At 39.2% G+C, this 14,724-nt stretch overlaps 8 protein-coding genes across 8 annotated transcripts; 4 read left to right on the forward strand and 4 right to left on the reverse strand.

Annotated features, from left to right (window-relative positions):
- The first annotated feature begins 239 nt into the window (after window positions 1-239).
- LOC108145675 (stress-associated endoplasmic reticulum protein 2) lies at window positions 240-1,092 on the forward strand. Its single transcript, XM_017271230.2, has 3 exons — window positions 240-326; window positions 457-574; window positions 866-1,092. Exons 2-3 carry the CDS (start codon window positions 491-493, stop codon window positions 974-976), a joined length of 195 nt encoding a protein of 64 aa, XP_017126719.1. The 5' UTR covers window positions 240-326; window positions 457-490; the 3' UTR covers window positions 977-1,092.
- Window positions 1,093-1,838: 746 nt separating this feature from the next.
- LOC108146078 (UPF0235 protein C15orf40 homolog) lies at window positions 1,839-2,428 on the forward strand. The gene has a single exon (XM_017271894.2). The coding sequence runs from the start codon at window positions 1,955-1,957 to the stop codon at window positions 2,375-2,377; it is 423 nt and encodes a 140-aa protein (XP_017127383.1). The 5' UTR covers window positions 1,839-1,954; the 3' UTR covers window positions 2,378-2,428.
- A 198-nt stretch (window positions 2,429-2,626) lies between these two features.
- Window positions 2,627-6,559, reverse strand: LOC108146074 (heat shock protein 83). The gene is made up of 2 exons (XM_017271890.2): window positions 6,412-6,559; window positions 2,627-5,228 (listed from the first exon to the last, which is right to left on the reverse strand). Exon 2 carries the CDS (start codon window positions 5,226-5,228, stop codon window positions 3,072-3,074), a length of 2,157 nt encoding a protein of 718 aa, XP_017127379.1. The 5' UTR covers window positions 6,412-6,559; the 3' UTR covers window positions 2,627-3,071.
- Window positions 6,560-7,332: 773 nt separating this feature from the next.
- Window positions 7,333-9,057, forward strand: LOC108146075. Its single transcript, XM_017271891.2, has one exon. It carries the CDS (start codon window positions 7,350-7,352, stop codon window positions 9,048-9,050), a length of 1,701 nt encoding a protein of 566 aa, XP_017127380.1. The 5' UTR covers window positions 7,333-7,349; the 3' UTR covers window positions 9,051-9,057.
- A 384-nt stretch (window positions 9,058-9,441) lies between these two features.
- On the reverse strand, window positions 9,442-10,473 carry LOC108146077. Its single transcript, XM_017271893.2, has 2 exons — window positions 10,375-10,473; window positions 9,442-9,858 (listed from the first exon to the last, which is right to left on the reverse strand). Exons 1-2 carry the CDS (start codon window positions 10,393-10,395, stop codon window positions 9,442-9,444), a joined length of 438 nt encoding a protein of 145 aa, XP_017127382.1. The 5' UTR covers window positions 10,396-10,473.
- Window positions 10,474-10,612: 139 nt separating this feature from the next.
- On the forward strand, window positions 10,613-12,106 carry LOC108146076 (cell wall protein IFF6). Its single transcript, XM_041707895.1, is given in 6 exon segments — window positions 10,613-10,689; window positions 10,754-10,966; window positions 11,026-11,074; window positions 11,161-11,197; window positions 11,199-11,930; window positions 11,986-12,106. Coding segments are annotated over 6 exon segments (1,179 nt in total). The 5' UTR covers window positions 10,613-10,662.
- Window positions 12,107-12,739: 633 nt separating this feature from the next.
- Window positions 12,740-13,198, reverse strand: LOC108145800. The gene is made up of 3 exons (XM_017271375.2): window positions 13,155-13,198; window positions 12,959-13,098; window positions 12,740-12,896 (listed from the first exon to the last, which is right to left on the reverse strand). The coding sequence occupies exons 1-3, from the start codon at window positions 13,179-13,181 to the stop codon at window positions 12,773-12,775; spliced, it is 291 nt and encodes a 96-aa protein (XP_017126864.1). The 5' UTR covers window positions 13,182-13,198; the 3' UTR covers window positions 12,740-12,772.
- Window positions 13,199-13,748: 550 nt separating this feature from the next.
- Window positions 13,749-14,690, reverse strand: LOC108146309. The gene is made up of 4 exons (XM_017272265.2): window positions 14,626-14,690; window positions 14,442-14,569; window positions 14,135-14,380; window positions 13,749-14,075 (listed from the first exon to the last, which is right to left on the reverse strand). The coding sequence occupies exons 1-4, from the start codon at window positions 14,650-14,652 to the stop codon at window positions 13,952-13,954; spliced, it is 525 nt and encodes a 174-aa protein (XP_017127754.1). The 5' UTR covers window positions 14,653-14,690; the 3' UTR covers window positions 13,749-13,951.
- Between the last annotated feature and the right edge of the window lie 34 nt (window positions 14,691-14,724).

The raw sequence follows: 14,724 nt of genomic DNA on the forward strand, positions 1-14,724 counted from the left end.
TAAATAATTTGTATAGGTTTTTTTTTGTCTGATATAAGATGATTTATTAAATCAAATAACATCCAAATATTTCTGGTTTGAAAATTTGTGTGTTTTACTACAAATAATATGAAGGGTAAATATTTTAAAAACAAAAAATAAATATTTTGAATTACATGTATATCCATGAAAATAGCTTAATTTGGAGTGACTTGCAGCCCCTGGCAGCCATCAATTAAACAATCGAGTATAATAAACTAATCGATAAAAATAAACGAGGGCTACAAAAGCAGTATACGTGTCGTGTCGTCGCTTTCTCATTCGTTTTGTTATTTTTGGGCTGAAAGGTACGAGTGTTTTGCTGGGCAAATATTAAACCACAGCCCGTGCCAAATAAAGTGATCAATTGCACGCAAGCTGCAGTGTCCGATACAATTGGCATTTCCAATTAACAATAAATGTCTTTCTACCTTTCAGTACGTCGTTGTGCTTTACATAAAACATAAAAAATATGGCTCCACCACAGAGAATGCGCGTCGCCAACGAGAAGGCCAGCAAATATGTGACAATGCGTGGCAATGTACCCAAATCCTCGGTAAGTTTTCGGTTAAATATGATAGTTAGAAGTATTAACAAAAAGGTAAAGTGGAGATAAGGGTAAAACTAATACCGGAATATGCCGATAATCAATTGCAAAAAGTGCCACGCCGTCATTGATTTTATTATTGCTGTGTGAGGAAGCTGTTATGTGTGAGTGTGTGTGTGTGTTATCGGCACTTCTGGAAGTTGATTACACGTTTCCACTAATTCCTATCTCTAAATGCAATATACTCACCAAATCAAGTCACAAGTCAATACTAATCTCCTTTATTCTTACTTTTTATAGAAAACGAAAGAAGGCCAATATCCCGTGGGACCCTGGCTCCTGGCACTTTTCATCTTTGTGGTCTGCGGCTCTGCCATTTTCCAGATCATTCAGTCGATACGTGCCGCGTAAGGAAAAGCTACTCCCGTATATAACAACACCCACAAAAGAGCAGCCGCGCATCTGGAGGAAGATAATAGACCTTTCCGGAACCACCTCCACTTGCTACTTCTATAACCTTTCCTAGCTGAATAGAGATCCCGGCAACATGTGCAACCAGGGGATGACCCCCCCTCCAGTTCGATTTGTGTCTGCAATATCTATACTTCTATAAAACACATACAAAATTTAAGTCCATTTAACGCATTTTGCATTAATTAGTTTAACTGTAAGCTCTGCAATGTGCATTCCTGCAATTCTCTCCTAAAACACTCAAGCAACAAAATAACTGAATGATCATTTGAGATCATTTTATAGGCGATTAATGCATTTTTAAGATGCTTCTCGATATGCAGTTTTAAATAGTGCAAAATGTTAAAGCGTTGTTTTCTAATGCAAAGACGAGTAGAGAAGAAACTATGAGTACATAACAATGAAGAATATATGATAATTTTTTTACCTAATCAAATTTGGTTTTATTCATATATGGGGAAATTTAAATTTTACTAATGCAGGTTAAATATATATCAAAAAGATACATTTAAGTGGGTGCTCCAACATGTTAACAAAAATTATTTAAGCATTGATGTAAATTAATAGATAGCTTAACCGCCCAACAGTTTACCATTTAAAAATCGGGTATCAAATGGTGAAGTTGTGAGGCCACAATAAAAAGTCGAGCTTTTTTTTAAGAAGATCTAAAGAAGGAAATTAATTTACCAAAGAAGTATCTACGAAAATTTTTAAATATTTTTCAAAAATAAACTCCCGTTATTTTATACAATACTGGTTTTCTAACGCACGAAAATCGCCCATCACTATGTTCTTTTCCATCTCTGGATTGACCACTGAAACAGCTGATTGACGCCAACAAACAACGCGAAATAGCTAAAATTCTCATTAAAATGCATTTAAATTTAAAAATTAAATAGACTAATCAAAAATAAGTTGATGCGCCGCTTGTTTACATCGTTCAACGCCCAAATAATGTCGAAAAACAAAGGAAAATCAAAGGCCACTGCTGAAAGTGCCAAAACCGATGCACAATCCACGCCGGCTAAAGAAATCAGTCCGATTTCCGTGGACAAAGGCGGGAATATATGCATCCAAATCCTGGCAAAGCCGGGAGCCAAGCAGAATGGAATCACTGGGATTGGGATGGAGGGCGTGGGCGTCCAAATAGCAGCTCCTCCAAGCGAGGGAGAAGCCAACGCAGAACTGGTCAAGTTCCTCTCCAAAGTTCTTGGTGTCCGAAAGAGCGATGTATCCCTGGACAAGGGATCTCGATCCCGCAACAAGATAATACTGATCAGCAAGGGAGTGTCCACTGTGGAAGTCATTGAGCAGCTGCTTCGAAAAGAATCCGAATCATGAAGGTCACACTTCTCCCAATAAATACCCATCCACAATTTGATTTTAAAACAATCATGACTGTTTTTGTTTTTTACTAAGTGTAAGCGGGAATAAATTATATCTTGTATATAATCATGATGACACAATTATCATAGCCATATTCATGGACCACCAGTAAGTCGGTGGTAAAATTTTAATATAAGCCGCTTTGCTAATCATCTTATTTATAAACCCCTTTATTGTTTTCCCCCAATAAATACCCACTCAGAATTTGATTTTTAAAACACATTTGCTTGTTTATTTGGTTGGTTGTTTTTTTTTATGTTTATCATCGATCTGGTCATCAAACCTTAATTATACATTTACTCCATTCTTTATATGGCTATACCAACTAGAGCGCGTATGTAGTCTATAGTTTTTATACATAAATTACTTGGATTCTAAATTAGAAGTTCTTAAAACGACAACTGCTTTTGAATGTTTGTTTTTGCGGGAACCTAGCCATTTAACGAGTTATTCTCTTGTTTCTTTAGGATGAGAGATAAGCGTATGTTTTGTCGCATACAACGCGGCAAAATGTTAATGGGATATACAAAATTTAACTCGGCGGTAGTAAACTAAGTACAAAAGTTCGAAACGCAAGTAAATTGTGTATGTGAATGCGAGTGACTGGATGAATTTTGGTTGGGGGTGTAGGCATTGATCGATCAATGGCTTAATCGACCTCCTCCATGTGGGAAGCGTCCTCGGTGTCCTCAACCAGCGAGGGGGCATCTCCGGCGCTCTGGGCATCCTCGGTGGTCATCGGCTCGTCCTCGTCGATGCCCAGGCCCAGCTTGATCATGCGGTAGATGCGGCTGGCATGCACCTGAGGGCTGTCCAGCGAGAATCCGGAGGAGAGCAGCGAGGTCTCGAACAGCAGGATGACCAGATCCTTGACGGCCTTATCGTTCTTGTCGGCATCGGCCTTCTGGCGCAGGGTCTCCACAATCGGGTGATCCGGGTTGATCTCCAGCTGCTTCTTGCCGGCCATGTAGCCCATGGTGGCGGTATCGCGAAGAGCCTGGGCCTTCATGATACGCTCCATGTTGGCGGACCAGCCGAACTGCGAGGTGACAATGCAGCAGGGCGAGTCGACCAGGCGGTTGGACACCACCACCTTCTCGACCTTGTTGTCCAGAATGGACTTCATCAGCTTGCACAGGCCCTCGAACTTGGCCTTGTCCTCCTCGCGCTTCTGCTTCTCGGTCTCATCCTCGGGCAGCTCCAGACCCTCCTTGGTGACGGACACCAGCTGCTTGCCCTTATACTCCTTCAAGTGCTGAATGACGTACTCATCAATGGGCTCGGTCATGTAGACCACCTCAAAGCCGCGCACCTTGACGCGCTCCACGAAGGCAGAGTTGCTGACCTGGTCCTTGGACTCGCCGGTGATGAAGTAGATGTGCTTCTGGTTCTCCTTCATGCGCGACACGTAGTCCGACAGGGAGCAGAAGTCATCCCCGGAGGCGGAGGTGTGGAAGCGCAGGAAGTCGGCCAGCTTGGCACGGTTGTTGCTGTCCTCGTGCACGCCCAACTTGAGGTTCTTGCTGAACTGGTCGTAGAACTTCTTGTAGTTCTCCTTGTCCTCGGTGAGCTCCTCGATCAGCTCCATGGTCTTCTTGACCAGGTTCTTGCGGATCACCTTCAGCACCTTGTTCTGCTGCAACATCTCACGCGAGATGTTAAGGGGCAGATCCTCGGAGTCGACCACACCCTTGATGAAGTTCAAGTACTCGGGGATGAGGTCCTCGCAGTTGTCCATGATGAAGACACGACGCACGTACAGCTTGATGTTGTTGCGCTTTTTCTGGTTCTCGAAGAGGTCGAAGGGCGTGCGTCGGGGAATGAAGAGCAGGGCACGGAACTCCAGCTGTCCCTCCACGGAGAAGTGCTTGACGGCCAGATGATCCTCCCAGTCGTTGGTCAGGGACTTGTAGAACTCGCCGTACTCCTCCTGGGAGATATCATCGGGGTTGCGTGTCCAGATGGGCTTGGTCTTGTTCAGCTCCTCATCCTCGGTGTACTTCTCCTTGATGGTCTTCTTCTTCTTGGCATCCTTGTCCTTCTTGTCGGCATCCTCATCCTCGCCAACATCCTCGATCTTGGGCTCATCGGTGTCCATCTCCTTCTTCTCCTCATCGCCCTCCTTCTTCTCGTCATCGGCCTCATCGTCGCTGATTTCCTTCTCGCGCTCCTTCTCCACCAGCAACTTGATGGGATAGCCGATGAACTGCGAGTGCTTGTTCACGATCTCCTTGATCTTGCTCTCCTCCAGATAGTCGGTCTGGTCCTCCTTGATGTACAGCACGATCTTGGTGCCGCGGCCCAGGGGCTCAGAATCGTCGGCACGGACGGTAAAGGAACCACCGGCGGAAGACTCCCACACATACTGCTCATCATCGTTGTTCTTGGAGGTGACAGTCACCTTATCGGCCACCAGGTAGGCGGAGTAGAAACCCACACCGAACTGACCAATCATGGAAATATCGGCACCAGCCTGCAGAGCCTCCATGAAGGCCTTGGTTCCCGACTTGGCAATGGTGCCCAAGTTGTTGACCAAATCCGACTTGGTCATGCCAATACCGGTATCGATGATGGTCAATGTGCCGGCCGTCTTGTTCGGGATCAGCTTGATGTACAGCTCCTTGCCGGAGTCCAGCTTGCTGGGATCGGTCAAAGACTCATAGCGGATCTTGTCCAGAGCATCCGATGCGTTCGAGATCAACTCGCGCAGGAAGATCTCCTTGTTCGAGTAGAATGTGTTGATGATCAGCGACATCAGCTGAGCGATCTCAGCCTGGAAGGCGAAGGTCTCTGTTTCTTCCGGCATCTGAAAGGGATTTGGATTAGGGGTGGATTAGTTATTGTTGTTTTCGTTGGTGGGTGGAAGATAATGGAAATGGAAATGCAGCTGCATTTCCAGCAGCTGCTTTTTGGTTGCTCTCTTTTGCCCTCTTGTTCTTGCTCCTTTTGCACCACCACATGGCTTATTTAACATGCGCATACACAAACACAGAGGGGGTCAAAATAATAGCACTTTAGTTGTTATGGAATAGTAATTTAAAACTAAATATTGACTAAATTGTTGTTTTATTTAATTTTTATGGTTTTATCAAAGGAATACTTTTGTGTTCAATGAATTTGGATGCCTTATAGACGAGTCTGAAAATATTTATTATTTATTTTCAGTAAGTAAAAAATGGGTTTTCACTAGAATTTAGCTTCTAGAACTTAACCATTTAATTTTTTTTAACGAACTTTTCTCTTTATCATTATAATTATTTCATAGGACACACAATTTGTTTTCAATGAGTAACGTGAACGTTCAATAGGTTTTCGGTTTCTGGAATGTTCGCTGCTATTGTTTCTACCCCGGTTGTACATATATACACGTGTATGCTATGGATGTGTGAGCATTGCACATTGAAAGTTCGTACATAACCACAAGTTTGCAATTAAAAAGTCTAGAAAACTGATAAAAACTAATCTCCCTGGCAACAGTTATTAAATCTAAACAACTGAATTATTAAATAAGATGTTAATTAAGAATGTCAATGACTGACGCCAAAATTTTATTTCAATGTATTGCTCATTCGCGTGTATGTGTGTATTGTTTAAAAATATGAGTAAAATGCAAATGCAAAAGAAAGCACGTGTAGGGGTTAATTAAGAAAAGTATTTTATAATTAATCAGCCTATTTTAAATACTGTTTAATTCATTATCTGGGAAAAAACAATGTACGTTCTAGAACATTCGCTAGCAAAAAAAAACCGGCGTTTTTCATTAACTGTCTGTACGGTGAATCACCATTAAAAGAGCGGTAAAAATCATTTAAACAATGAAAGCCTATGTATTTAATTAATAATGCAAACATCTTGCATCACTTGGTTTCTAGAACTATAAAATCGATTTTTTGCATTTGGGTCAAGAACATTCGAGATGCACAAATTCACCTCTTTGCCATTTTACAATGATACAATATATTATTAACTTATTTTTCGGGTTTACTCACCTTGTTTGTATGTTATTCGTTCTATTCACAGAATAAAGGTAAAATAAAATTTCACTTTGCTTTGTGCAGAATAAGAAATTCACAAAACTTTTTCAGACGCTGTCGTGTAGACACACACCGCACGAAATTTTTTCAAGACTCGAACCGGCATACGACGCGCCGCTGCTTTTATAGAGAAATCCGCCCCAGCACCGAAAATTCTAGACGCTTCTAGAGATTTCCAGACGCCAGGGATACAATTTCCGGTTGCTAAAATACTCGCGCTTGTGCGTTTAGTGTTGTAAGCCTCACGAAAAGTGCGCAACCTGTGCGGTCGAATTTAAAAATTATACTGACTGGTTGTTTGCTTGAGACTCGTCTGGATAGAAGGAATGTTTAAGCACAGTCTACTTGGATTGGTTATTATTGATATTATTTTAACTATTACGCCCATAATAATCTAGGCTGTTATGTTTGAAGCTAAAATGGGTAATTGAAAAAAATATGATTTAACTGATTCTCGTAAACAATGCTTGTATATGTTTTATAATACATTATATAAAATATTTATTTAAAGATATAAGCTTTAGTCCATGTATCGGTATCCAACGCAAATGCAATATATATTAGAATTAATTGACAATAACAATTAAATAATATAAAAAAAAAGGTTTAAACCATAAAAGCCTACTAGGTTTTGTTATTTAAAACAAAATGAATAAAAATAGATTTTTTTTAATACGACTAAAACGGTTTTTACTTGTGGCAAATGTAAAAAACAATAAGAATATAATTTAAAATATTTTTTTGTCTTTTATATATTAAAATCGATTGATAATTGTATTTCAGTTTATCTAAAAATCCCGCCAAATCGATAAGTCCTATCGATAACAACAGCTGACTTCAACTTTGCCACCACTATAATATAAAATATTTGTGGATTTGTTTATGTTTAAACTATGGGCGGCACTAAATGCTGTTTTCGCGATTGTCCAATAAGTTCAAGCCGCAATCCCAGCATGCACTTCTTTAAGTTCCCGGCCAAAGACCCAAAAAGATTAAAAGACTGGGTGAGATATTGTGGAAACAAAGATGTTGCAAATGCATCAGTGGTCAAATTGGCAGGGAAAACTGTCTGTGCCCGGCATTTCCGTGCCGAATCCTTCATGAACTACAAAATGGATAGACTCATTCCCATGCAGACGCCCACTTTGCTCCGGATCAACCGGGATCTGGCCCTGGACTTTGAGAATCTCGACCAGAACGGGGAGGCGCTCCTGGTCAAGCTGACGCCTCCAACGCAGCTCCATCTTATACCACCCAAGGATTTCGAATGTCCCCTGGGCTTCGTGGATGGTGATGGGGATACCCAGAATGTGGAGGTCATTAGGAAAAGTACTAGGACTAGCACATACGTGGATCAGAGGATTGAGCAAGAAATGAAGGAGATCATTGACGAGGTAATCAAGGAAGCACCAGAAAAACAGACTGCCATCGAGAAGATTACAAATGAGGAAAAGGAAGAGCCACCAGTGGTGTTCGACTTTCCTGGAATAGAAATTTTGGAGGAGACGGAGGCGGAGGAGGAGCAGGAGCAGGAATCAATCGCAACCACTAGTACTTCGGTTCTGCCCCAAAACATTCTGGATATTATCAATCAACTGCAGCCCTCATTGGGCATCAAATTAATTAAAAGGCCTGAGGAGATTCAAAACATTAGTGAGATAAACATGCCATTCAATGAAACAACAAAAGCGCAGAATGAAGATTTAACTAAAAAGCACACAAAGTCCAAGGAAGAAGAGAGAAAACCCAAACCAACAAGCACATTTCGGGATGTTATCAATAAGCCAAAGGGGTCCGACCAATCCCAAAAGAAGCTTGTTCAAATAAGATACGTGGAGATGACTAGAAAGAAAGATACGATTCGTGAGATGCACGATAAGGAATTACTTAAAAATGAAGACCAATCTTCCAAAGAACAGGCCAAGAAAAGAAAGCTATCTGAAGACACACAAAACATGACTGAAAACCATACAAAAACAGGCAATGTTTTGGAAGTTAATCCAATAATCAAGAGTAAACAGAAGGTTCTAGAGAAGTCCAGAAATTCGAACCCCTGCAAACCAAATCCTAGCCAAGAAAGGCAGTCTTCTCCAAGTTTCTTAAACCTGGAAGATACTATGGAAGTAAGTAGTGAAAGTGAGGGGGAAGTTGCCTCCGTTGAAAAACCATCCTCCTCCGAAGAAGTCCTCCATGAAAAGCTTCTTCAGGATTACAACAAACTGCAGGCCGAGTATGAAAAGATTTCAGAGGAGAATGCCGAACTCAAACGACTGCAGACGAAAGTGCCAAAGCCTCTTGCTCCCATTAAGTCCGCCACCAACTCATTGACCAAACCACAGCTTTATATAGCCATCAAGAAGTACCTGGGACCCACGATGGCTGCCCTGCTGCGCATGGAAATGTTTGGGGGATCCGAGGAGCGCACCTGGAAGGATGATGAGCGGGAGTTTGCCATGGAGCTGCTGCAACTGGGCGATGAGGTCTACAAGTACTGCTGCGACGAGTGGCGCTTCCGGTTGCCCTCGCTACGGATTGCACGCTCCTGGCTGGAGCAAAGACAAACGGAAGATGTTGACGAGTTCCTCGATTTATAGCCGTAAACTGGAGTTAGTAATTTAATTTAATATATACATTTTAAGGAATTACCTAGGGTATATAATTGTGTTTTAGGTATTTTACTTTTGTTAAGTATAACCTTAAGGCTTTTTTAAATTTTTCATTTCGATTATGACATTTAAACTCATTTTAAAATTTAAAATTTGCCCATTATTAACAGCTTAGAAATATTGACAGATAAAAGTTTTAGGCAAAATATTTTATTTAACTTGTTTTAAAAATAAATTTTAGCTTTTTTTACAACTTCCTGGCTACTTTGCTTGCAGGTATTTAATCTAGAAATTACCAATGAAATGTACAGTTGCCGTCAAAATAACAGTATTGTTTATAATTTCCATTGAGTTGTATGCATGTTCAAAAGTTCGGTTGCTAGTTTAAGTGGCAAATGATGGAATCATCGGTAGCCTTGGTCACGCAGATCTCCTGGGTGGAAGCGTCGCAAAAGTAACCATCTGGACAGCTTCCCGTCACATTTGTGGGTGTGGTGGCGCCAAAGCAGAAAGCGAATGTGGAGCGCGAGGTGCAGGCGAAGGTGTAGTTTGGAGCACACTGGCCACAGCTGTCCGTATCGCCACAACTGGCCGGAGTCTCGCTTCGCTGGAAGCAGATCACGGGCTGATCCGTGCACACCAGGCCATCGGTGCAGATGAAGGTCTGATTGGTGTTCGGCTCAGTGCCTCCGAAGCACAGGTTATATGCCGTCTGGTTGATGCAGGAGGCTCCGTTCGACTGGCACACATTACAGTCCGCCTGTATCCAAACGATATGCAAGGCTACCAGGAGAAACTGAAAATATTTTTGGTTTTATTATGACTTGGTTTTTTATTATTATTCATTAGCTCTTTTTTATAACTTTTAAATTATGAAAACTAGTTTTCAGATATATATATATTTTTGAAAAACAATTTTCTTGAGTTATATTAAAACATTGGCAGATGTATTAATTGGTGAGCAATTAATAAAGCAGATTCTCTTAAATATTTTCTAAGTTAAATTTTAAAATTATTTTTGAATTGCTTTAATTGTTCGGTTATCCAATTATCACAATTTTAATTATCACCTTTACTCTTTACGCAATATTTTTTATGGCTATTATTTTTATTTAACACTTTAATTTCAACACTAACTATTACAATTTTATAATTGCACAGAAATAAAATATTTCTTACATTTTTGTTTGTTTTTAAAATAGTTTATTGGTTTGTGTTTTATTAAGAAACTTTGATAGATTTTTAAATACTAAGTTGTCTTTAATATTTTAATTTTAATGTAGAACAAAATATCGAGGATTGTTTAACCTACCAGAACCAACACTTTGAACATCTTGCCAACTTTACGGATATTCTGCGAATGATCAGAACCCTAGAGCTTAGTCTTATTTGTACACTTTAGCAGCGGTGCCGAATTTGTTTTATATCGCATCGTAAAATTTCGGAGCCTTGGGTCTTAAGAATGGCTAGTTATCTTTTTATGGGCGCTAAACACACGCTAACTGAGGGTTGGCAACGGCTTAAGCGACTATAAAGAGATTTGGCACCACTTTGGCCAGCCATCACAAGTAGGTTGCTCTTCCCGGCAAACAGACAAAATATGCTCCTCGCGAATTTAACTCAGAAGGTTAGTCAATAGGGAATAGTAACTATTGCAGTGAAAGTGACCCAGTTCCACTGGTTATTTTCAGCTTTTGCTGATAGTCTGGATTTCGAAAAGGGTTCTTGGACAATCCGTTTGCTCCGATTGTTCCTTAACAAGTTTACAATACGCCTGTGTCAATGAAACCGCCTACGGTTTTTGCTTTGGCCAAGCAGTTGTGGATGAAAGTAGGGTGAAAAATTGCCGGGATGGATATTATTGCGTCCTGCAGGGATTCTGTGCAGCCATGGATTCAGCGGAGGTGAGTAGTGTACTTGGCCCTATGATGTTTTGCCAAATTTCACACATATTTTCCCACAGCCGGCTTGTGTTCCAGATATCTCGACGACCACAACGGATATAGTGACAGGTTGGTAAATATAACACTTTTGGGTTTGCTTTATATGGGTTTATTGCCCTGCGGTTTTGTTTATCTTGTATTTTAAACTTGAGAAGATTCGACAACCGATGCGAGTACTCTGGAAACCACAGAGTTTGGAAACTACTACAGTGACCACAGAATCTACTCTGACCACGAATTCAGATACTACCGAAATGACAACAGAGTCTAGTACTCTGGAAGAATCTAGTACCTCTGTAATCACTACGGAATCGAGTACAGATTCTACAACTTCGGAAATCACAACTCAGGAGACGTGTACCACAGAAACCTCAACACTGATTACAGATTAAACTATTTATAATTTATTCACAGATTCGACTTCTACATCCCCTGTTTCCACGGATTCTACAACTATTGCGTTTTCCACCGATTCGAGTACAGAATCTTCAACTCCTGCTTTTACCACAGAATTTTTGACAGATTCAACTACTTCTGATTTAACCACAGATTCGAGTACAATGGAAACTTCAGATTCTACAACCCTCATTACCACTGATTCTACCACCCCTGTATTTACAACGGATTCAAGTACTCAGGAAAGCACAGAGTCTACAGTTACTGAGACCTCAACACCATTGATTACTACTACCCCAGTAATTACTACAGAATCAAGTACAGATTATACCACATCTGATAGTACAACAGATTCAAGTACTTCTGCTAATACAACAGATTCCAGTACTCTACCCACAACATTTGAACCTACTAGTACAAGTACATTAAGTACCACTACCATTTCATCGGAAGTAGATCCAAACGTCTATTGTGCAAAGTTAAGGCGCAAGGGAAACTATCGAGTTGAAACAGATACAACGTGTCAAATGCAAGTATATTTATTATATTCTATGCGAAATAATCTAATAAGATTGAATTTGTAGGTATGTCTTCTGCTTTAAGCTGGGCCAAGATTACCTTGGTTGGCTATATTATTGTGAGGCGAACCAATACTACAATTCAGATACAGAGGCCTGTCAGACCGTACGACCAAGCAATTGCTAATTTCTGATAATAAACGAATAAAAATAAAAGAAAAAGCTAAAAGTATTACTAATACAATCATACTAGATATTGGTGACCCCGATTTCCTAGTTTTCTTTGGGTATTTATTTATTTACTATTTTAAACTGTTAATTGCTTATTGACATGTGATAAAATTGTTGATTTTAGCTGGAAAATGGGTTACAAAAAAAAATAGATTACTCACTTCGTTTCACTTTTATCTATAAGAAAAGGGTTTGGTGACCCCTATTCCCTACTTTGTGAAATGCTTATGTACTTTAACTCGGTGAAATGCTTACGTGCTTTATGTTTTAAAATATTTGGAATGTTGTTTAATTATCTATTAATTGATAGTTAAAAGTGTTGCTTTTAAAAGAAAAATTTTCTTAAGTTCATTCTGTTTCTCATAACAAAAAACCCCCTGAAAAGGAAGTGTTTGATAAACTAAATTGAAAAATTTGCAATTTCATTTTAATGGTATACAATTTTATAATAATTGAAAGTAAATTTTAATTTTTGTATTATAATTTGTATTTTCTTTTATAATTATTAATAGTATAAAATATTATAATAATTTAAGTTACAAAATTTGTGAAGTCTATTACACGATGAGTATTATTATTTTCCCGTGCACAAGTCAACCATTTATTTTAAGGTTTCTAGAAATTATTCGCAACCTTCAGGTTTATTGATACTGCACAATTTAAATTCGGCATTGAAGAATTGATTGCTCTTGCAGCTTTTAATTAGCGCTCTTGTAGATCCACCAGCTATATAACAATACACGTAACTGCAAGTAAGATTCCATTTGAGTAATTTTGTTACCTGTGCTATCTAAAAACCAGTGCTTACGTGGCGCATGTGGCATCGTTTTTGTTTTCGATCATAACCGATCTGTCCACTTCTCGACAAGCCCTCTCCGCACTCCAAGGTTCCGTATTCGGGTAATTTAAATTGGGAGCTGGCACAGCAACCAGGCAATGTACCAGGAGCTATTTAATTTGAGTAATATTAACCAGAGATAATCGGGATATCCTTGCATATCTACCAGTGATAAAATAAGACTCGTCCACATTGTCGGTTTAACCTTGCTTCACTTTCCACACTGAAACCTTGAAGAAACCGAGGGGCCTTTAAATACCGGGAGGACTTAATCTTCAGCATCGTTTATCTCCGTATTTAGTGTTTATTGCGTAGGTTTACTCAACTGTTTTGTTGGCAATAAATGTACATATGTATGCATTTTGTTGACAGGCTTTTCAGATATGCGCAAATTTCCGTGTAAATAATGAGTGTTACCAAGAACAATAATCCGTTTTTTTAATATTATTTAATTTATTTGCTTTTAAAGATATAAGTTTGTTGATGTTAGTTTTAAATTCTATGTGCATTTTAAATACAATAATAGGATTTAGGGGTGGCGCAGTTCTTTTTAAATATATAAAAGAGAACATTATTTAATTAAACGACACTTTAACTTGTCTACAACTTTTCTTGGTTTCGGTAGATAGAGGAGCCACAAAATTTTAATTAGATTATTAAAATATATCCTCCATTTTAATTCCAAAAAGCCATTTGATACAATAAAATGTTACCAAAAACTACATATAATAATACAAATTTAAATGCAATATGTTATTTTAGTTAAAATTATCTGTTTTTTTCACGAAAAGCTCCGTATCAGCCACCTAATCAATTGAAACATATTTGGCCTATTAAAAACATTAACCACCCATAAAGTTCTTATCTTCGCAATTTGTGAAAATGCTATCAAGATTACTACTCTCTTATTGACATCATTTAATAAGAACAAGCAAAACAATTGGATTCTTAGAATTGAAAAAATTAGATACAATCATCAGGTTTGGTGGGGCTGCAGACCTTTGAAATGGAGTCATAATACTCGTTTGCCCTGCAATTCTTTATCATCGCAGTGGCTGATCCTTTAGTTACATAACAATAAACAAAGCTGAAAGGATGTTCGATGTTAGTTCGTTTTTGAGACTAAATCCAATTTAAATTAATTACCTGATGCAGGTGGGATCATTTTTATTTCGCATTGGGGTGGACTGTATAACATCTTGGCAGCTTTCTTCGTTTGTTTCAGTGGTTGTCTTCTTTACTGGTGGTTCTGTTGGCTCTATTTCCCCTCCAGAACATTCGTTCGGAACTTTGGAACTGCAGATCTGTGTGGTCGAATCAAAATATTCGTTTGGCTTGCAATTCTTAATCAACGGAGTAGCTGATCCACTGGATACATAACAATAAAGAAAGCTAAAAGAGTCGTTGGTTTTATTTAGTTTCTAGAACTGGTCATTTTATTAATTTAACATACCTGCTACAGGTTGGATCATCCTGGTTTTTAAGTGAAGTGGATTTTGTAACTTCACTGCATGCCTTTTCCACACTCCAAGTTTCATCTGATTTCCGTGCTGGCAAAGCCAAAAGACATTGAGCCAGCAACTATATTTAGGGCTGTTTAAATAGTGTTTTAGGACAACATCCTTTTAATTTCTTACCAGCGAAAAAATAAGTTGTAGCCACATGATCAATTGAATACTGCTGCCTTTTGGTTACTGAAGGTATGTGGGACATATGAGATTCTTAAATAGCAACAG

This window comes from Drosophila elegans, unplaced genomic scaffold, assembly GCF_018152505.1.
Source record: "Drosophila elegans isolate 14027-0461.03 unplaced genomic scaffold, ASM1815250v1 contig_208, whole genome shotgun sequence".
Classification (NCBI taxonomy): domain Eukaryota; kingdom Metazoa; phylum Arthropoda; class Insecta; order Diptera; family Drosophilidae; genus Drosophila; species Drosophila elegans.

Bases quoted from the DNA above. Each gene is read 5' to 3' on its own strand.
- LOC108145675 (XM_017271230.2), top strand. From the start codon at position 491: ATGGCTCCACCACAGAGAATGCGCGTCGCCAACGAGAAGGCCAGCAAA. The intron at 575-865 runs GTAAGTTTTCGG...TACTTTTTATAG, and splicing joins GCAATGTACCCAAATCCTCG to AAAACGAAAGAAGGCCAATA.
- LOC108146078 (XM_017271894.2), top strand. From the start codon at position 1,955: ATGCGCCGCTTGTTTACATCGTTCAACGCCCAAATAATGTCGAAAAAC.
- LOC108146074 (XM_017271890.2), bottom strand. From the start codon at position 5,228: ATGCCGGAAGAAACAGAGACCTTCGCCTTCCAGGCTGAGATCGCTCAG.
- LOC108146075 (XM_017271891.2), top strand. From the start codon at position 7,350: ATGGGCGGCACTAAATGCTGTTTTCGCGATTGTCCAATAAGTTCAAGC.
- LOC108146077 (XM_017271893.2), bottom strand. From the start codon at position 10,395: ATGTTCAAAGTGTTGGTTCTG. The intron at 9,859-10,374 runs GTAGGTTAAACA...AAATATTTTCAG, and splicing joins TGTTCAAAGTGTTGGTTCTG to TTTCTCCTGGTAGCCTTGCA.
- LOC108145800 (XM_017271375.2), bottom strand. From the start codon at position 13,181: ATGTGGACGAGTCTTATTTTATCACTG. The intron at 13,099-13,154 runs GTAGATATGCAA...CAAATTAAATAG, and splicing joins CGAGTCTTATTTTATCACTG to CTCCTGGTACATTGCCTGGT. The intron at 12,897-12,958 runs GTAAGCACTGGT...TCTTACTTGCAG, and splicing joins AACGATGCCACATGCGCCAC to TTACGTGTATTGTTATATAG.
- LOC108146309 (XM_017272265.2), bottom strand. From the start codon at position 14,652: ATGTGGCTACAACTTATTTTTTCGCTG. The intron at 14,381-14,441 runs GTATGTTAAATT...CGACTCTTTTAG, and splicing joins GATGATCCAACCTGTAGCAG to CTTTCTTTATTGTTATGTAT. The intron at 14,076-14,134 runs GTAATTAATTTA...ACATCCTTTCAG, and splicing joins AATGATCCCACCTGCATCAG to CTTTGTTTATTGTTATGTAA.